Consider the following 22,078-nt stretch of genomic DNA (forward strand, 5'->3'; position numbering starts at 1 on the left):
TGTGTGCTTCCCAAGCAAAGATATAAAATCTCCAGTGCTTGGATTAAAGGTGTGTGCCACTATGCCTGGCTCTGTTCCCAGTGTGGCCTTGAACTCACAGAGATCCACAGGGATCTCTGTCTCCCTAGTGATAGGATTAAGGGTATGTGCCACCACTGTCTGGCCTCTATACCTAATTTAGTGGCTGGCTCTGTCTTCTGATCCCTAGATAAGTTTATTAGGGTACATAATATATTGGAGTATACAATATATCACCACAGTTCTTGACCCCTCTGGCTCCTACAATCCTTCCTCCCTCACCTTCTGCAGCATTCCCCCAGCTCTGGTTAATGTTTCCTGTGGGTCTCTGCATCAGTTCCTAGGTGAAGCCTCTCTGATGATCATTGGACTAGGCACCAATTTATGAGTAAAGCAGAATATCATTAAGGATTATTTCATTGACTTTATTTTGTCAGTCAACTTTGGTTCTATATTCAGTCTCTGGGCCATCCAACCCCTGGTTCTTACCTCTAAAGGCAATGTCTTGGGTGAGCTCACTCTCAAGATGTGGGGCTCAAGCTAGATCAGTTGTCTGTTGGCACTCCCACAATTTCTGCACCACTTTACCCCCACACATCTTCTATGCAGAACAATTTGTAGGCTGTAAGCAGAGATTTCCTTTCCTAGCAGCCCTATAAAATAACCACTCAAAAACTTAATACTAATTATAAATGCGCAGCCAATAGCTCAGGCTTGTTACTAGCTAACTCTCACACTATAAATTTACCTATATTTCTTATTTACCCTTTGACACATAGTTTGTTACCTTATTTTCTATATATCCTGTTTTCTCTGAATCTCATTGTGTCTCCTCTGACTATACCCTTCTTCCTCCAAGCATTCTTAGTTTGGTCATCCTGCCTATACTTCCTACCTGGCTACCAGTCAATCAGTGTTTTATTAAACCAAATCAAGTGACATATCTTTACAGTGTACAAAAGAATTATTCCACAGCATTTCCCCCTTTTGTCTAATTTAAAAGTTTTAGATTTTAACATAATAATGTTATATACAACAAAAACAGTCAAGTAAGAATTATAATAGCACTATCCAGTCCATTTTATTTGGCAAATTTAGAGAAAATACCCAAGTATCTACCTTATCTTGGTGAGCCTAAAGTTTTGTACATAATTTACCTTTTATCCTAACTAAGGAAAATGTTAAGTCTAATTATTTAGTCTTTAACTCCAACAAAGACCCAGAAGGGCGAAATGTTACCTAATGACAGGGACATCTGGCTGCCTGGAAAGTCATCCAAAGTTCTTCTGTAATGTTGGGGCATCCATCTTTAGCCCCATAGGCCTAATGTAATTGACAGGCTTTTCTGAGAAGCAGAGAATTTTAAAGGGTTGTCCTACCTTATCTTGGCAAAGTTTGGTAATCATTTTATTTTGTGTTGTGTTGATCCAGTTTGGACAGTATATTTTCAGCAATTGAGGCAAGGGCAGTTTTTTTTTCCCAAATGGATAGCTTTTGCATAAATAAAGTAAACTACATATGGAGATTCTCCAAATTCCAACATCTTCTCTAAAGTGATTGGTGCTACTAGGAGCAGATATATTTCATTATCATAAAAGCCTTAGGTTATTAAACATATTAAATTCCATATTCTGGATGTGTTTGAAGACCATTTATCTATTTAAATATATCTGTTTATGACCTTGAAAATATACCTAACTTGACTATAATAGATGACAAACTATTAACCTGTATTTCTTAATTATACATTTTTAAATGAGTTTCATAAAATAATACCCTAAACAAGAGTAGAATATACATAAAGTATAACAAAATTATCTTTAAATATGTATCAATATACCACAATCCATACCAATGTAAATAGTTAAGACTAGTAGTTGATTTTTTTAGTTTAGAAATAGATTCAATAATCAATCCTTTTGTCCCATCATTTCTTTACCCCCTTTTTCTCCTGAGAACAAGATCATTAAATCTAATTTCCTTTGTTCAGCCTTTTTTCTGACCAATACCAACAACAACTCTTTACCAACCCCCTTAAATGATAATAAACATTCATTACCCGCATTTTGTGCATGTGAGCATCATTCTCCAGACTATTTCCTATTGTGTGTGGGCCTTGTTATCTTTGGAGGAACCTTGATTAGATCACAGTAATTGTTAGATCTTGCTGGGAATTGTTGGTGAGGTGAAACCATCTCATCCAGAAGCCTTGAAACTGGTCAGAATGCTGGATCAATTGGATCATCCATTTTTATTGGGGGCTGGTCCCCTTGTTCTGAAAATACATAAACCTTTAAAGGTAACAAACACATTTGTATCAATAAATATAGACTGTGCATTGTATACAAGTCAAACAAATATTAATCTTTGCTATGTGTTTGAGCTGGTAAAATATGTATCACATGTCTTTTAGTTCATTTAGGTTTATTTCTTTGTGTCTGCAGTCAGGATTTCAGGGTGTCTTCCTCCATCAAACCTGATTTTCTTTAGCCTGGAATAAATCTACAGCCCCTCATTTCCAGTGTAAATAAGAAATTCCTCCCCAAAGGAATACAACTTTTGACTTAAATTTTGAAGTCAAGACATTTTCAAAATGTGTAGGCTAGTTTAATCTAGCAGCACTCACAGTCCAGTGTGTCCTAGCATCTAGTAAATTCAAAGACAACACAATAACAGGTAGGACCCAGACTTGGTGTATTTTACAACTTTATGTGACTTTTTCTTTTATATTTCTTTATTCTCTATTTAAGGGCTTCAACCTATTATTTTTAACTAATTTTTATATAACCTTTCTTTTCTCTCTTCCAAGCCTACACACATTTTCACATACTCTGTGAACTGTTTAGAAGCTCTTTTTGTCTGAATCTGTCCTTACTGCACATCTGCATTCTTTTCTGTCTACATGAGAAAAACTTGAACCGATGATGCAGCTTAGTTCATGGTGTGGTGGGGCTTGCTCTGGCAGCAGCTCAAACTCACAGGCAGTGGCTGAGAGATATGTGTAGCTGAGAGATTTCCCATGTCCCACCTAGTCCACAGCTGCTCAGACCTAAGCAAACACACAGATGCTTATATTATTTATAAACTGTATGGCCTACTGGCTCAGGCTTCTCACTAGCTAGATCTTGCACTTTAAGTTAATCCACTTCTATATATCTAACTTTGCCATATGGCTCGTGGCTTACCAGTATCTTTACATCTTGCTTCTCATGGCGGTGGCTGGCAGCATCTCTTCACTTAGCCTTCTGTTTTCTAGAATTCTCCTTGGCTGCTTATGCCACCTACACTTCCTGCCTGTCTACTGGCCAATCAGCAGTTTATTTATCAACCAATCAGAGCAACACATTCACAGCATACAGGGCGATATTACCCATCATACATGTCTCTGTACCATGGCTGGCATGAGAGACATGAGCCTAGGAAGGTGTGCTTGGTTCTGTATTTTTTAAGCTTTTTTTAAAAAGCTTTCTCAGGGTTTATGTGGAAATTCTTGCTGAATCGTTGGATACTATTTGTAGGCAGCATTTTCCTGTCCCATCAGCACTCCCAAATAACCACTCAGAAGTTTAATATTAATTGTAAATGTTTGGCTGATAGCTCAGGATTGTTACTAGCTAACACTTTAAATTAACCCATAATTTTATCTACCTTCTGACACATGGCTCATGGCTGGTTTACCTCATTTTCTATACATCTTGTCTCCTGTGCTTCTGTTGGCATGTCCCCTGATTCCACCTTCTTTATCCCAGTATCCTTAATTTGGTCATCCTGCCTATACTTCCAGCCTATCTAGCAGCCAATTGGTGTTTTATTAAACCAAATTGAGTGACAAATGTTTGCAGTGTACAGCAGGGTTATTCCATGGCAGAAGTAAATGGAATGTTTGTGCCTGGGTTGGTGTCCCAATACCTCCACTGGAAGTCTTACCTAGTTACAGGAGATAGCCAGTTGAGGCTCCAGAACCACCATTGCTAGGAGTTTTAGCTAGGGTCACCTTCATAGATTCCTGAGAGATTCTGCTGCAATAGGTTTCCAGTTCTTCTCAAAGATGCCCTACAATTCCAGCTTTCCCTCCCAGTAATCTCTCCCTCCATCCTTCCCCCACGTGATCCCTCCCATTCTGATCCTGACTCCTAAAGAGACTCTTTCTCCCATTCAATGGCAATATCTTTTCTATTTCCCCATAACAGTGGGATCCTTGAGTCTAACCTTGAGCCCTTCTTGCTACTTAGCTTCTCTGGGTCAGCTCCACTGTATTGGTTAAGGAAGGTGCAGGGCCTGTTATCCCTAGTGCTGAAGCTGGTGAGGGGTTAGATCAGCTCTCCCATCTGCCACAGGTGAAGAGTGGAATGGCGGGACATCTTTTCCTTTACCTCATCCCCACATGGCAGACAAGGTGGGGGCAGGGCCAGCCCTCCCACTCTTATCTCTTCAGGACCAGCCTGCCCATGCCCCCACCAATATGGTCAGCTCTGTCATGCTGCTCAGATAATGTGTAAGACCCACTAGCTCTCTCCAGTGATGTAGCAGATGGGGTGTGGGGTAGTAAGTATCAGTTCTTCTTAGTGTTGTACTAGTGGGAAGGTGGATCCAGCTCTGTGCAGCTCTAGCCTCTTGACCTTCAGTGGTAACAGAACCCAAGGATATCAACACAGACCAGATTCAACAGGGCTACAGGTACAGACATGGCCCTTCACCTCAGCTCCAGCCTGAACAGCACCATGGCCCCAGGGTACAAATAGGTCACCCACTTCAGCCCATACTCCTCAGTAACTTCACATCTTCAGATCTGCCTTTCTCCACAGAACATGAACCATTCTGTCTCTTCCTCTCTTCTATACACCACCATATATTTGTTCACCATAATAGAGCCCATCAGGTACCAGGTAGGCCCATGTTTTCTCTTCCAAGCCCAGGGCAGAGATTCCAGGACTGGCATGTAGATCTTTGTCTCCCACTCAGTACTACTTATTCCATGCAGGTTCTGTCTTCTCTTTCAGGCCACAGTATGAACCTTCCAACAAAAGCTATTTATCTAGATTATCTGGACTGATGAGGTGTCTCTGCCTAGAGAGCATAATGGTGCCAGACAACTAGGCACCAGAGGCAGCAGACTGGCTCATGGGTGAATTAAGTCTAGGGACTTAAGGGGAGATGTGCTGGCCCTGCACAGCCTGCCAGGCCTACTAGCCTGTGTCTTTTTAAAGGCAAATTGAATCTATTGATATTGAGATAATTAAATGACCATGGATTATTATGTCTTGTTATTTTGTTGTTGCTGCTGGTGGTAGTGGTGTGGTGTGGTGTGGTGTGTGTGTGTGTGTGTGTGTGTGTGTGTGTGTATGTTTCCCTTCTTTGGATTTTACTGGTATAAGATTTGTATTGTCTGTGATCAGGTGGGTATAGTTAACTTCTTTGGACTGAAGTTTTCCTTCTACTACCTTCTGTAGGGCCGAATTTGTTGCTAGATATTGTTTAAATTAGACTGTGTTATAAAATATCTTGTTTTCTCCATCTATGGTGATTGAAAGTTTTGTTGAATATAGTGGCTTGGGCTGGCATCTGTGGTCTCTTAGATTCTGCAAGATATCTGTCCAGACCCTTCTGGGTTTTAGAGTTTCTGTTGAGAAGTCAGGTGTAATTCTAGTAGTTCTGCCTTTATATGTTACTTGGGCTTTTTCTTTGCAATTTTTAATATTCTTTCTTTGTTCTGCATGATTAGTGTTTTGATTATCATGTGGCGAGGCAGCTTTCTTTTCTGGTCCAATCAACTTGTCATTCTGTAAGCTTCTTGTACATTTATAGGCATGTTCTTCTTTGGGTTATGAAAATTTTCTACTAAGAGTTTGTTAAATATTTTCTTTTTCTTTGACCTGGGTTTCTTCTCTTTCCTCCAGTCCTATTATACTTAGGTTTGTTATTTTCAGAGTGTCCCAGATTTACTGGATGTTTTGTTTTGGAGCTTTTTAGATTTAATGATTTTTTTAAATCAATGAATCTCATTGCCCTATTGTATCTTATCTTCAACACCTGAGATTTTGTCTTCCATCCCTTATTTTATGGTGGTGATGTTTGCCTCTGTAGTTCCTGTTCATGTACCCAGATTTTCCATTTCCAGAATTCCTTCAGCTTTTTTTTTTCTTTATTTCCATTTTCAGGTCATGAGAAATTTTCTTCTTTTGTCTATTTTTTCTTGGTTTTCTAGGCATTTTTAAGGGATTTAGTGATTTCTTCCAATGTTTTTTTCATCTTTCCTTCAATTTCTTTTTTTTCTTTCTTTCTTTCTTTTCTTTTCTTTTTTTTGTTTTTGTTTTTCGAGACAGGGTTTCTCTGTGTAGCTTTGCGCCTTTCCTGGAACTCGCTTTGGAGACCAGGCTGGCCTCGAACTCACAGGGATCTTCCTGGCTCTGCCTCCCAAGTGCTGGGATTAAAGGCGTGTGCCACCACTGCCCAGCATCCTTCAATTTCTTTAAAGGACTTTTTCATTTCCTCTTTAAGGCTCTCTATCATCTTCATAATATTATTTTAAGGTCATTTTCTTGTGCTTCAGCTGCATTGGAATATTCAGGTCTTGCTGTTGTGTGATAGCTAGTTTCTGGTGATGCCATATTACCCTAGGTGTTGTTTTTATTCTTACAGCAGTGTTTAGGCATTTTAGTTTGGGATTATTAGTTGTAGGTCATTATTTCTGACTTTGTCTTTGTTGGATGGGTGTTTTGTTCTTTATTTTCTGTTTCCTCTTTGAGTCTTGTGGCCTGGATTCCTAGGACCTGGCTTCACCTCAGATCAAGTTAGGGAGTCTCTCTTCAAGTGGGTGGGAGGCAAAGGCTATTGGATTGACCTTGCGGAACAGAATCTGGGTATTCAGGCAGTTCAGCTAGCAGGCAGGTCACTCACCTGTTCTTCTGACCTGTGTGGCCTGCACCTGAGCAGCAAAAGTCCACTGGGCTAAACACAAGCTTTTTATCCTTATTTTTATTTTATGGTCATTGGCTTTGTCTAATAAATTCACTAATTCCAGTGCGGTATTTGTAGATATTTCTTTCAGCTTTTCTTTCTTTTTTTTTTAGTTCCTTCTTCCTTGCTTTCTTCCTCCCCCTCTCTTTTCTTCCCTTCTTTCCTGACATTTCCTCCATAGACCAAGCTGGCCTCACTCTTGCTACACAGCCTAGACTTCCATTGGCGTTAGATCCATTTTCCAGCCTCATGTTCCCCAGTGCTAAGATTCCAGGCATGCTCCAACAGTCCCAGCTATCGTTATTTGTGAGGCTTGGAAACCATTGCTTCTCTACAAAGCCCAGGGTCTAAGTCTTTTGGGCCTCTTGTCTGAGCTCCTCAAATCCTGAGTTTATAAGTATGTACTTCAAGTTCGTTTACTTTTACATTTTCTGTAATAAATGTATTCATTTTTAAAATTCATCTCCCAAGTTGTTATACTTTCCTATTACTTCTTTTCTGAATTTCCTGGAAGAAAGACACAAAGAAAGTATCAGACTAGAAGTTATCATACCAGTTATCATTCTTTATTTTATGCTTCAGATTAAAAATTATACCACTGAGTATAATGATTGACGTAAGGATTTTTAATTGTCTTTTGCTGTTGTTGTTTTGTATGTTTTTATATTTAAACTTATTACTTGAAACTTCCAATGTATATTGCATTCTGATTGCTCTCAACCTACCTTCTCTTATCTCTTATCTTCCTCACTCCCCTGTAATCCCCCCTCCTCCTTATAAGTCTCTTTACTCTGATTTTATTCATAATTAGTCTAAAGAAGCTCCCTATTATTTTTGTTTCCAAAAGATTGAGGGGTGAGTGTGTGTGTGTGTGTGTATGTGTGTGTGTGTGTGTGTGTGTGTGTGTGTGTGTGTGTGTTTTGTGTGTGTATGTCCATACTGACATGTAGTTCAGGCTCCTGGAGTGTGTGCATTTGAGAAGTAAATGATAGGTGAATTTAATTAGAGGGTCATCCTCTTTGTGAGGTAAGTGATGATTTTATCTTTTATTATTTTATGTAGAAATGCTAAATATTATTACAGCATAGTCCCACCTTGCATTTTTGAGTAAACCTGTCTCAGTACAGATGAACAATCTCTGTTACATATTATGTAATTTAATTGGCCCATATGTCTGTGGATTTTGAGTATTTATTCATAGGAAGTAAATCCATGATTTTTAATCGCATTTTGATGTTTTAGTAACCATGCACACACAAAATGAACTGGAAACATTTCTCTTTTCTTATTTTGTGAAAAAATTTCTTTGTTAAATATTTGTTAGAAATGGCCAATGTGCTATTTTGATATAGTGGACTTATTAGGTGTTTTTGTACTATTGGTATTTAAATGTTTCCCTTGATGGGTCTTACTCTTTGCTTTCAATAGGTATCTAGACTAGGACCAACAGTTCTTTGTTTTCATAGTTTATATCATAGTTTTAGTCTATCTCAACTCTCAATAACCTATAAGCAGTCACTATTGGTTTTTAGAATTTTCAAGTTGGATAGAAAGATTAGGGGAGTTTTCATACATTTGTCATATGGACAACCTAGAGTTGAAATACACAACTTCTTTAGAGATTGTGACATTAAAGGACTCAAATACAAGGATCAAAACAAAATAAACTATGAGTGCTACTTACAGAATACTAGACTATGTAATTGAAGCCAGAGAGAACTAGAGACCTATAAACAATAATTTAAATATTTTAGTTAGCTCTTGTTAACTAATAATTCTGCCATGGAGAACTCATCTCTAATGTTCATCATTCCACTGTTGCAAATGTTTCTCATTTGGTATTGGGGAAGGAGCCTCCACCAGTTTAATCAAAGGCATTGCCCGGGTATCAGGGGGCTCTGCAGAGTTTATCACAAGGAAGGACAGGATGCAGACCAAGGTGAGAGCAGGCTGAGTGTTCAGAGTTGCAAATGCAGAGTGAGGATAGAACAGGACAGGGCACTGCTACAAAGACAGGTGGTCCTCTCTCCTGGAGGACACACTTGATGAGTCTCAGGCTGCACACTTAGTGAGTCTACTTGATACTTTGTTAAAAAGGGTTCCAGTCTAATATCTAAAGACTGGCATCTGACTGTGGTAACTCCAGAGAGGAGATAAATGAAGGGGTTGTGACTTTTGTTTTGAAGACCAGAGAGAAAGAAGGCGAAAGTTTTGGCTGCTCTGTCTGAGCCTGCAGTCTTTACTCTCAGTAGATTTGGGTAGAAATCCGTGCAAACGACACAAAGAAAGGATGTGTATGTGTGCGTGTGTTACCTAGTAAAGAGGACCCTACTTTTTCCTCTTTAACTTGTCCTTCATTAACTTCTGTTACTCTTCTGTTATTACACTAAAAATGCTGATAAACTTCAAATTAGAGAAGAACATTATCTCCTATATGGGATGTATGACCCAGATCTACTTCTTTTTTTTTTGTCATTTCTGAATGTTATGTACTAACATCAATGGCCTATGATCACTATGTAGCTATCTGCAATCCACTCTTGTATAATGTTGCCATGTCCTCTAAGGTGTGCTCCTATCTTGTGCTTGGGTCATATTTGGTGGGGTTTTCTGATGCCATGATCCGTATAGGATGTGTTCTGAGTTTGTCCTGCAACAGAAATACCATGGACAATAATTTCTGTGATCTTTGTCCTCTGTTCTAGTTCTCCTGTACCAGCACATATATCAATGAGATGGAGGATTCATTGTAGGGGCAAAAGAAATATTTGTTCCCACTGCCATCATCTTTACCTCATATGGTTTTGTCCTCTCCAGCATCTTCCAACTAAATTCCACTGAAAGCAGGTCTAAAGTTTTTAGCACTGGTAGTTCACACATTCTTGCTGTCTTATTGTTCTTTGGATCATGTGTATTTATGTATCTTAAGCCTTCTAGAACAGGGACTCTGGATGAGGGAAAAGTCTTTTCCATCTTTTATACTATCATGGTTCCCATGAAGAACCCTTTAATCTACAGTTTGAGAAACAAAGATGTTAAATTCCTATGAGTAAAACTCTGAGCAGAAGTTTTTGAGCAGACATTAGCCCTCTTTGTGCTTATTGTTAGATGGCAGGTTGATCCTGTGAGCAGTATGTCTTCCATTGGAGTTCTCTTGCTAGACTCCATTCTTACTACAGGATGAAATTTAATTTACTGATTTGTATATATGCTTTATTTTTCCTTACGACATACACTGTTCATCCTCCAATCATTTAATATCTCTCTCTCTCTCTCTCTCTCTCTCTCTCTCTCTCTCTCTCTCTCTCTCTCTCTCTCAGACACACACACACATACATGTATGTATATACATATATATGGCTTATCCTACTATATATATTATATTACATGATATCATTATGAGTCTTATCCAATAATATAAATAGTATTTCTTCATTGATTATAGCATTAATAGGTTGCACATAGGTCTTTGTGAAGGAACAGTCATAATTACCATTCGAGTAATATATCATTTTGCCATTCTATGTTCACTTGTATTTATAGCCTCTTAACAAAATTATGAAAGTTTCAGAAGCCATTGTTTAACAAACATAGATATTTCTGTATCAGTTACTGAATACAATCCATATCACATCTTTAAGGAGTATTCATTGCACATTCTTTGCTCAGATGTTTGATATTTACTCTCTGAATATAAATAGGCTCAGTTGTATTTTTAAAACATATTTCTAATGCAAATAACATATTGAAACTCAAATAACTTGATAGTGTACATAATGACACAGGATTTTTCAATGACCATTAAGTAAAAAAAAAAAAAAAAAACAAACTTTAGTCATTTATGCCTACTCTCACTCTTTCTGTATTTCTATCTACTTTATATTGTTAATGATATTTAATTCAAGTAAAAAGAGTAGCTTTCATAATTTTTGGTTTGTGTGTCCTTTGTTCTTAATGATGTATAAATTGATAATTGAGCTCAGGTATGTTGCAGCTTCAGTATTTGTTAACATATACTGTTGCTTTTTTGTTTTAAAGGGAGCATGTCTTTTGTGCCTGCATATTTGATATGCAGGTAATAGTTGTATCAAATTGGGGCTGATTTGTTTGAATAAAAGATATATCTGAAGTCTTTTTTAAAAGGTTTGAAGTTAAGGGAGCATGTGAAGGGATCCAAGACATGTCAAAGAAACAAAAGATGTCAATGTGGAAAATGATCCATTAAAATTACATAGAAAGTTTTTCTGATTTGATTTTATTTTATAGAGATTTAATCACTTTAACTTCCATTAAATTTTGATGAAGTTTTGGTTAAACTTTCCATGATGAACTGATAAAAATTAACAGGGATGATTGTTAATGTTTCTGATGGACAAAACCAAAGCAAAGAAAAGCAAACCAAACCTAAACCAAACAAAAAACAACATTTCTGATTAACTGGACTCCCAGAGCTCAGCCTAGTTTTGGTTGTGGATCTCTACATTTGCTTCCGTTGGTTACTGGATGAAGGCTCTATGGTGACTGTTAGGGTATTCACCAATTTGATTAATGGAGGAGGCCAGTTCAGGAAACCTCTCCACTATTGCTAGTAGTCTAATCTTGGGTCATCCTTGTGGATTCCTGGGAATTTCCCTAGCACCAGCTTTCCCCATTACCTGATTATGTCTCCCCTCATCAAGATATTTCTTTCATTTCTCTCCCACTCCATCCTTCTCCTAGCTTGACCACCCTGTTCCTTCATGTTCTCATCCCCCATCCCCTCCTCTTTATTGCCTCCTTCATCCACAGTTTATTCATGGAGGTCTCTGATTCCCCTTCCCAAGGTGATCCATGTGTCCCTCTTAGAGTTCTTTTTGTTTCCTAGTTTCTCTGGAGCTGTGGGTTGTAGTCTTATGGGGAAATCTATAGAGACAACTGAACCAAGCTCATAAGAACTCATGAACTTTAAACCAACAGCTGTGGAACCTGCATAGGACCAGACTAGACCCTCTGCATATGGGAGACAGTTGCATAGCTGGATCTGGCAGTGTGATCAGGATCTATCCATGGTGCATGAGATGGCTATCTGAATCCCATTACCTATGGTTGGTTGGTCACCTTGCACATCCTTGATACAGGGGGGAGGAGTTTGGTCCTGCCTCAATTGAGTGTTCCAGGCTTTGCTGTCCCCCCCCATGTGAGGACTTACCCTTTTGGTGGAGGGTCTGGGTGTGTGTGTAGACACAACATAAGTGAACTAAGAAATACTCATCTGTTATCATTTCATAACAAGTCTTTCCTATTATAGTTGTAGCAGCATGTACTGTTTTCAATTATTTTTAGTCTCCATTGAATATTTGTTTAGTTTTATAAAATTGATCCTAAGTCATTTGTTGTCTCAATTGCCTGGTTCAAATATCAAGTATGGCTTGTTTTAAGATGTACATCAGTAGTGACTTGCTACCATTGAGTGGCTCTTGCTGTATGCTTGGTTTTTATTAGAGGAGTTACAGTAATACTTAAGTTATAGTTTCTTGACCTTTTAGCTAAGATCAACTGAAGTGTCTGCTCTTTGAAGTTTAGTACACTTACGAAATAGTTGCCTTGAAGCAGTTTTTTTTTTTTTCATTTTTGCCTCCATATGTGCTAGCTTTTAGTAAAATCGTTTACTTAGTTGAATAGAGTACATTTTAATAAGAAAATAAGAGGTATAATAATATTCATTGAGACCCTTGCAACACTAATCTCAGGGGCAACTCTTGATGGCTTTCATTGATATTCAGTTACCAGCAGGATTGTAACTCTCCTTTGAAAATACAAAGTGCAAAATGCCCTAAAAATACAAAAAAGTTGGTTGCTTTTTCAGAAATCAAGTCCTTGTATAATTTTGTTTCCTATTTTCAGTTTCTTTATAAAATTAATCTTTAAAAGTAAAAATTTACTTTATAAATATCAAACAGAGAAAAGTTTGAAAAGAAGAAATTGACTTCATTTAGCACAAAAATTAGTCTTTATTCATGTATTTGTATTTTTTGAAAAGCACTCACCCAAGTCATAGATTTTACAGCCATTTCCTAGTCTTGTCATTTTAAAACAAAATGGTCTTTTTAAAATGTTTCTTTTAACTTTTGAGATTACAATATAATCACATATCTTATCTGTTCCCATGTCCTTTTCCTCTCTCCATAATTAGATTTTAAGACTGTAATAAAAAGTAGGTATCCTATAAAAAGATAGCAAAGGAAATTTCCTGGTAAAACACTGAATTTACCTAGTTGAATAGAGTAAATTTTAAGTTGATCGCTTCCATAAGTAAGCTGCTACTGCTACTCAGAACCAGTATTGACTGCAATGGCCATGAGGTATACACTCTACAGGAAGGCTGATGAAGTCAGAATAGGCATTTCAGTGTGTTCAGTACTATATTTTTAATTTTCTCAACCCTTGGTCTTAGATTAACTCATTTATAGTTATCTGAATTCCCATGTTATGCTGTAGACAGACCAGGCATACATGCACTGACTTCAAATCCTCTTTTTATTCAATGAATACATAGCATAATCATATGTGCTTTGGTCCTTCCTCTTAACTATACAAACACTTTCAGCTATAGGGAGCTTCTTACGCTTTGAGTTGCTGGACTGTGAAGGAGGAATTTATTCATTATGGCATGAGGAAGTATATATTGATTCATTCACTCATTTACATATTTAAACAGATTTAAAATGACATCTATCTATGTACAACATAGACAAAAAATTATACTGTTTTAGTATTTCATATTATTTACATGCCTAACAACTTCTAGTTATATCTTGTTTACCACCAATGTAGACACACTAAGACAAAGATATACACATTAATTTTTATACCATGATATATTTAGTTACATTCTACACAAGATAGATAAATTCTTAAAGTGTAAAATAAATGGGGAAAAGTCCACAAGGCAGGTAACTAAAAGGATGACTGGACTGCTACTCACATCACCAGTGAGGCTACCTGGAAAACGGGACACCAAAAAAGACACGGAGAAATGGATGAGATCTACATGAACAGCCTGGTCATGAGTGGGAACAATGAAGGGCGACGGTCGAGGGAAAGCGAGCTGGATCAAGAAAAGAGAGGGAGAACAAGGAATAGGAGACCATGGTAAATGAAGACCACATGAGGAGGGGAGGAAGCAGAGAGCTAGGGAGGCCCATGGAGATCCACAAAGATACCCCCACAAAAGACTGCTGGCAATGGTCGAGAGACGGCAGGAACTGACTTACTCTGATGATGGGATGGCCAGACACCCTGATAGTTGTGCCATAAACCCCATCCAAGGAAGGTCTGAGGAATCTGGATGCAGACATCCACGGCTGGGCCCCTGGTGGAGCACTGGGAGTCTAATTAGTGAGAAAGAAGAGGGTTTATATGAGTGAGAATTGTTGAAGCCAAGGTTGGATAAAGCACAGGGACAAATAACCAAATGAATGGAAGCACAGGATCTATGAACCAAAGGCTGAGGGGCCCCCAACTGGATCAGGCCCCCTGAATGGGTGAGACAGTCATTTGGCTTGATCTGTTTGGGAGGCAGCTGTGTGTTGGTGCTGGGTCCTGGGCTCGTTGCATGAGTTGGCTGTTTGAATCCTGGGACCTATGCAGGGACGCTTGGCTCGGTCTGGGAGGGGGGGACTGGACCTGGCTGGACTGAGTCTACCAGGTCGATCCCGGTCCTCGGAGGAGACCTTGATCTGGAGGAGGTGGGAATGGGAGGTGGGGTGGAGGGGGGAGGGGGGCGAGAGTGGGAGAACAGGGGAATCTGTGGCTATTATGTTGAACTGAATGATGTTGTAAAATAAATTTACTAAAAAAAAAAAAAAAAAAAAAAAAAGAATACCAAAAGTGGAAGAAATAGTTTCCTTCAAAGGAGAGCACTCAAATTAGTTATCCACTATCGAATGATCAGCCCTAAAAATATACTTATAAAATAATATTATACATACTAACCAGATTTTATTTAGGAGTATATTTGTATAGACATATATTTCTGCTTGCAACAATTACCAAGGAAAAAGGAAACTATGAAATTGAGAAAGGGCAAAGATATAGTAGACAGGCAAGATAAACTGGCCCATAAATCATGATCTTCGGGCCTTAGTCTCCTGAATACTGGAAATAGGAGAATCTGATACTGGCTTGACAGAATATTTAATATGTTTTGCTCAACATACTGAACATTGCAGAACGTGGATTCCACATGTAAACCATACGCAATATTAATATACTAATATAAGGTTCTGACTTGCACAACAGACTTTGTGAATAATAAATACATAAAGGTAACACATAGGATGACTTTTTTCAGATATTTTCCTTCTACAATTTAGATGTTGCAGGTATGTTTCAAAACGAGTCTCACTTGTATAACTAATGCCAGTGCAACACCCATCACTGGGTTTTAATATTTATAGATATTTCCAACATGAAGCTACTGTGTACATATTTTAAACACACTCTCATCAAGCCAGTAATCTCTGGGGTGTTGGTAACCCAGTTTTTGCATTGTATTTTAAGTCTCTCAATTTAGGATATTACCAAATAATAATGAATTAATATGCACAGAGCCTTTTTATAGATCCATCTTTACATGTACTCAGAGACGATATTCACCATTTCCCATAGGCAGGGCATTATTTGATCACTTCCCCATTGTTTTTCTAAATCACTACACCATTCCAAAAGAAGATATGCTAAATTGACAATTCCTGTTTTTCAAAGTAACACCTGAAGCATGGAGATGCTAAATAACCTCTCTAAACTATCATAGTAAAGAAGTGTATGAGAGAGGAATAAAATACAGACCTTTTAAGTTTTAGTCCTCACTCTGCTCTACAGCGGGTACAGAAATTGCAGACCCAATCATTAATGTGTTGTGTTTAAGGAGAGTAAAAGGGGCATTCAAGCAGGAATTTATGGAAAGTGTAAAACTTTAAAAAATATACAACGTATTTCAGTGATTATGAGGGCTGAGAAAATTAGTTTGCTGGTAGAGTACTTGCCTAGCATGGATTCACTCCCAGAGGAACATGATTAAAAAAATATATGATTTGAGAGAAATGTTGCAAGAGATAATACCTGAACTGTGTTAATATATTAATTGATATATTTTGCATCAAATGGTTAGGGGCATGTATGTACCATTATCACTAGAGACTGTGAACAATGACTGAAAGAACCAAAACAATAATAGATGTCCCTGAAGAGATGGAAGTGATTGGAAGATGAGGGTTCAGAAATGGCTCAAGCACAGAGTATGTAAATCCCCATAGAGAAATATGTGCACCACTCAAATTCCCAACATGTGAATTACCCATCAGAACACAGTATGAAAGTGCTATCAGCTCATTACCTCTTTACATCAGCTGTCTGATCCTGGGAAGATATTGAGTAAGCTTCTACTTTGCATGTAGCCAAGTGCATTATTTTACTAAACTCATTTGAAGTGTCTGTTTTCTCAGTGGGTATGATAATAGACAACATGTTCATTTTCTTCTGATACTTTAGTGGATTAAGGGTTACCTTTAAAAACTATGAGCAAGTTTGGAGAATTAGAGCATTTGTTGTGACACAAGCTCTTTGAATAAAAATAACCAATCTAGCAGAGCCCAAAACTGTCCATCAAGGACCTCAGCAGTAAATAACAATGATAAGGAATAGATAAGCTTTGTAAACAGCCATATTACTTTTTTGATCTTTACAACTTGAGATATATATATATATATATATATATATATATATATATATATATATGTGTGTGTGTGTGTAATTATATCTATATTATCTTTGAAGGTATATAAATATGTATATATGTATAATTTATTGTTTTCAATTCACTGGGAAATAACTTTTCAATGTGGTTAATTGGTATATGCTCCTTTGATTTGTTGTGAAATAACTTTAAAATGAAGCTAAATGGCACTTGCTTCCTTTGATACTGGGAATCTTTTGCATGAGAACACTATTTTATGTTGCATCATGTTAGGAAATTTGAATATATAATGTAACATGGCTAGCTAATTTTCATTAATACATGGAAAGTCTAGAAATTAATCATGCTATATAATTGAACTTTATTTCATTTTGACCTAAATCATCTAATTTGCACTTCCTGCATTCTAGCAGCCAGCTTCATACTCTCTCTTTGTGTGAATATAAATGAGATTGCACATAGAGTGCATTTCATGTAATATGTCCCCAAATATGTTTTGTTATAGTGATACACACTGATACACAGTCCCAGGACCAGAGTTTTGCCATTTCCTTCTCATTTGGCAAAGTCCTAAAACTCAAGAGATGTTTCGACATGGATATCTTGGACAACAAGCAGTCTTTTTCAAAGTCAGTAGATACCTGTGTTGTGATATTTAATTAGCAACTTCACTTTGCATGTACAGTTCTCACTTGGAATCTAATGTGATGGTAGCCGAATCCTCACCATTCCTAGACTCTGGTTCTTTTGTTTTACATCCGAAACAGAGTTCATAGCCCTAACTCACCAGAGTTCAGTCTGGATGTATTGTGAAAACAGCTCATTAGAGCTTTTGTTTGTATTGGGAAAGAGATGAAACAAAAAGAAATAGTGAGATGAGATTAGAGCAATGCTGTTATAAGCACCCACCATCTCCCTTTCCCCCTGACTTCTATTGAAGTCATCATAGGATTTGACAGTCCTGCTCTTAGTTCTGTAAAACAGCTGTGGTAAGTCTTCCATGATCCTCTCAAAGCACCATTTAATTTTGTTTCACAGGATGTCTTATTTTTAAAAAATGGCTGTGGCAAATGACTCTGTGGTTACTGAATTCATTCTCTTGGGGTTAACAGACCAGCCTGACCTCCAAATACCCCTATTCCTGCTCTTTCTAGTAATGTACATGATAACAGCATTGGGGAACATGGCTTTAATTATTCTCATTGTGCTGAATTCTCACCTTCACACCCCTATGTATTTTTTCCTATTTAACTTATCCTTTGTAGACTTTTGTTACTCTTCTGTAATTACACCAAAAATGCTAATGAACTTCATGCTAAAGAAAAATTTTATCTCCTATGTGGGATGCATGACCCAGTTCTACTTATTTTGTTTTTGTGTCATTTCTGAGTGTTATGTCCTGACATCAATGGCCTATGATCGCTATGTGGCCATTTGCAATCCACTCTTGTATAATATTGTCATGTCTCCCAAGGTGTGTTCCTATCTTATGCTTGCTTCATACTTCATGGGGTTTTCTGGTGCCATAATCCACACTGGTTGTGTCTTGAGACTGACCTTCTGTGATGGGAACACCATCGACCACTATTTCTGTGATGTCCTCCCTTTGATGCAGCTCTCCTGTACCAGTACCTATATTAATAAGATAGAGATTTTCATTGTAGCAGGAAAAGACATCATTGTGCCCACTGTGATCATCTTTATTTCTTACGGCTTCATCATCTCTAGCATATTCCAAATGAAGTCCACTGAAGGCAGGTCAAAAGCCTTCAGCACTTGCAGTTCCCACATAATTGCTGTCTCTCTGTTCTTTGGATCTGGTGCATTTATGTATCTCAAGCCCAACTCAGTTGGACCAACAAATAATGGAAAAATATCTTCAATTATTTATACCACTGTAATTCCCATGATGAATCCATTAATTTATAGCTTGAGGAACAAAGATGTTAAAGCTGCCTTGAGAAACACTCTGAACAAGAAAATCTTATAATCAGAATTTCTTTTTGTTTATAGTTATACCACAGAGAATTTATGCATTTTATTGTTATAATCTTTCATATCAGATTTTTTTAACTATGGAGAGAGAAATTGGAAGTCTCTTATTTTTATTTTATAGTAGCTTTTTTTTCTTTACCATGGGTAGAATATCTCCTTTAACCATTTCTCTTCTTTTAATAATTGGGCAGAGTTTATTTTACCTTTTCATTTTTTGTGATAGACAGTATTCTTGAAAATAGTGAATAATTCCAGTTATTGTTTAATACAATACTAGGGTGGCCTGGATTCCTTTTAGCATACAGGTATCATTTGACACTCAAAATAAAATATGAGCATGATATCATGTCTTCTATCCTCCACTTTAAAATACCAATGTTTAATAGATGAGCCCATTTCTGCATTATTGTTAAATTAAATACAACTCATGTTGCAGAAGTAAATAATATGAATTAAACATTTTTGTCAGATGTCTAATACTTTGTATTTAAAGACAATAGTATGTTTTAGAGATCAGCAATATATATTTATTATATTATGATGATTCTTAAGTTTAGTTATTTTAATAATTTATATGGCACACAGTTCTGAGAATAAAGATTCCGGAATAATACATTATATTCTGATTTTCAAGTCTTGCATCCATTCTATCATACGTTCTGTCTACATTACTTTGTTCATTTTATTTCACAAAATTGATGTATCAAAACATTTTACTTTTTCTGCATGGTATAGAAATCCAGTAGAGGAATTCTGTTGCATCAGTGTTTCTTCAAGAGGACTTTTTGATGGTTCTTTCTATTGGTAAATAGCATGACTGTTGTGGCAGTGTAGGTGGCAGTCATCGGGTTTCAGAACTGACTTCATTTGAAAAAATCTTAAATATTTTACAGGTCTTGTTGTTAAAAGAATATGGTTTGAGAAGAATGCCAAACAAATAGGGCACAGTTCAAAGCATAAAAAGTAAATAAAGGATCTTAGGATGAAGGAGGATTAATGAAAATTCTACAGGAATTTGTTATCATTTTTTTGATCTCCAGAGCTTTACAATTGTCATTACCTTCCACTGTTCATAAATCCTTGCTAGAACTTACTGTCCTGATGAATATACATCAACAGCATTTTCAGGAAAAAAAACAGAAAATATGGATCCTTTTGCATGGAATGAAGAAGACAGAAAAACTTAAGGAGTTTTCATAGTGAGTTATAATTGTTACTGCATTAAGCAGAAGGAATTTGTGAATAAAATAATGCAAAAATGGAAGTTCTTAAGATTCTTTTGTGGCAGACTTTGTCTTGACTGTCTTGGTGGTGATGAATATCTCACAGTGTCTAATACTGTAAGCCTGACTGACAACTGCAGTCTGGGGAAGTGTTAGGTCTGTGCATAGCACATAATTTTGATAGTTAACTAACTAACCTGACATAGCAGACTGCCTCCTAAATACTCATGCTTATAAATACAAACAAAACCAGCTTGCAGCTTTAATCAGAGAAGCCACTTCTTACAATGGGTAATGATAAAATAGAGACTCATGGTAGTATAGGGTACAGAGAATAGTCAATGATTATTGGCCTGGACCTAAATAAGAAATGTCTATCCCCCTTTGAAGGCTCAGGAGCATTGAAGGAGAGGGGGCAGGAACTATGTGTGTATCAGCAGATAGGGTAAAGTGCTACATAATGATGTACTCCAGCCACTGCTTCATCTTCAATGGGCCCACACAAGACCAGAAAATGAGTCAAGGACAGAAAAGAGTTCACAGAACTTACTATTACTCTCAACTATTGGCTACTGATGATTCTGGAACAAGAGGGATTGCTGCCTTTAATTGCATTCATACTGTTTAGCCCACCAGGCTTTAATGGTTAACCCTAACCTGATAATCACAGTGATGTCCTTGGTCAATATTTGTTGGCCACCAGGCAAAGTAAATTGACATGGATATGAGAAAGTTAAGAAGGTTTTAGCTTTAATATAGTAAAATTATATGTAACAAACGTGTTTTAGGGTGATAGGAGTGTTGAGAGTGAGAATGGTCAATACATAGCATATATGTGCTAAGTTATAAAAATACAGTAGGATTCATTAGATATGATGTTGGTATATGCTACTTGCTAAGGAAAAAGTCCAGAGGGTCAGAAAAACTAGATAGAACTAAATTAACCCTGCTTTTCTTGTTCTCATGTGCAATTCTCATATGCAATATAAAGCAATAAAATACTCCTTGATTTGAGGGCAACAAGCATTTGAAAGTTGTATTTGGTAAATATGTGTTTCAAACTGTGGTGTTTTGTTTCTCAGGAGAGAATAGTAGATTTTGCTTTCTTCAGAGAAAGCAGGCCAAAAAAATGACTGAACTGAAGACTGCTCATCTAATACACACATCACAGTTAAAATATTCCCTAAGATAATTGTAATACTATATACACTTGTTTATCTACTATCCATTAAATATTTAGGTATTAGAAATTGAACTTAGCTGATTTTCTGTCTCTTGATTGGTTTTGGATGCAGAGTGAGGTTTAACACTTGGTTTGATCACTTATTTCCCAAACAAATGTTTTACCATCAACATTCTTGGTTTTACTCAATGATTTTTACTTGTGTAAAAGAACTGAACCAGGGGGAATATATTATTCTTTTTTATAATGTACAATAGCTGTTGGAAAATTGTTTTGTTTATTGAATAAAAATCAATTTCAGTAACAAAATATTTCTGTCTTTTGAGAGCCTTTGTAGACAATGCAGGGATGTGTTCACTCACGATAGATTTCAATATTACTTAGATATTTATTTTAGTATTACACAAATTAGTTTTAAATAGGTCACTAATGTATCATTCAAAGACCATCACAATCCTATGTTTCCTATTTAGAGTCTATCAAATTATATAATCTTGTTTGAAATTCTATAATCTTGTTGGAGTCTATCAAATTTTAATCTTGTTTGTAAACTTAACTTTAGAAGTATAAATACAGTTTACAAACCTTTTCAGGGAGAAACATTTGGGGAAAAAAAGCTTAGCTGACTCAATAGTCAACATCATTTCATGTATTAGATTTTTCAAAGGAGGTATTAGTTTTTATAAGCACTTCATAGCCTTGTTTTAAAAAATGATGAGTATATGTTTGCTGTTGGTTGTATGTGAACAGCAGTATGGAAAATATGAGAGAACAATATAATTGTACTGAAGTTGTCACCACTGAGTGTTAGACCTGGAAACCATAGAATCCACCTTTGTCAGTGTATTAGGAGATGGGTATTTCTACTCTACTGGGACAGCTTTGAATTTTAGGTCTATAATTAAAAAATTATCTTCTAATATAAAGACAGCAAAGGGAATTCCATGATGAATCTATGGATTTCAT

The 22,078-nt window shown here is 36.8% G+C and overlaps 1 protein-coding gene and 1 pseudogene across 1 annotated transcript; both read left to right on the forward strand.

The window, feature by feature from the left end:
• Positions 1 to 4,703: 4,703 nt before the first annotated feature.
• Positions 4,704 to 10,024, forward strand: LOC102923141 (olfactory receptor 8B8-like; annotated as a pseudogene).
• A 7,744-nt stretch (positions 10,025 to 17,768) lies between these two features.
• Positions 17,769 to 18,701, forward strand: LOC121831084 (olfactory receptor 8B8-like). The gene has a single exon (XM_042282107.2). It carries the CDS (start codon positions 17,769 to 17,771, stop codon positions 18,699 to 18,701), a length of 933 nt encoding a protein of 310 aa, XP_042138041.1.
• The last annotated feature ends 3,377 nt before the right edge of the window (positions 18,702 to 22,078 follow it).

Source organism: Peromyscus maniculatus, chromosome 7 (genome assembly GCF_049852395.1).
Source record: "Peromyscus maniculatus bairdii isolate BWxNUB_F1_BW_parent chromosome 7, HU_Pman_BW_mat_3.1, whole genome shotgun sequence".
NCBI lineage: Eukaryota > Metazoa > Chordata > Mammalia > Rodentia > Cricetidae > Peromyscus > Peromyscus maniculatus.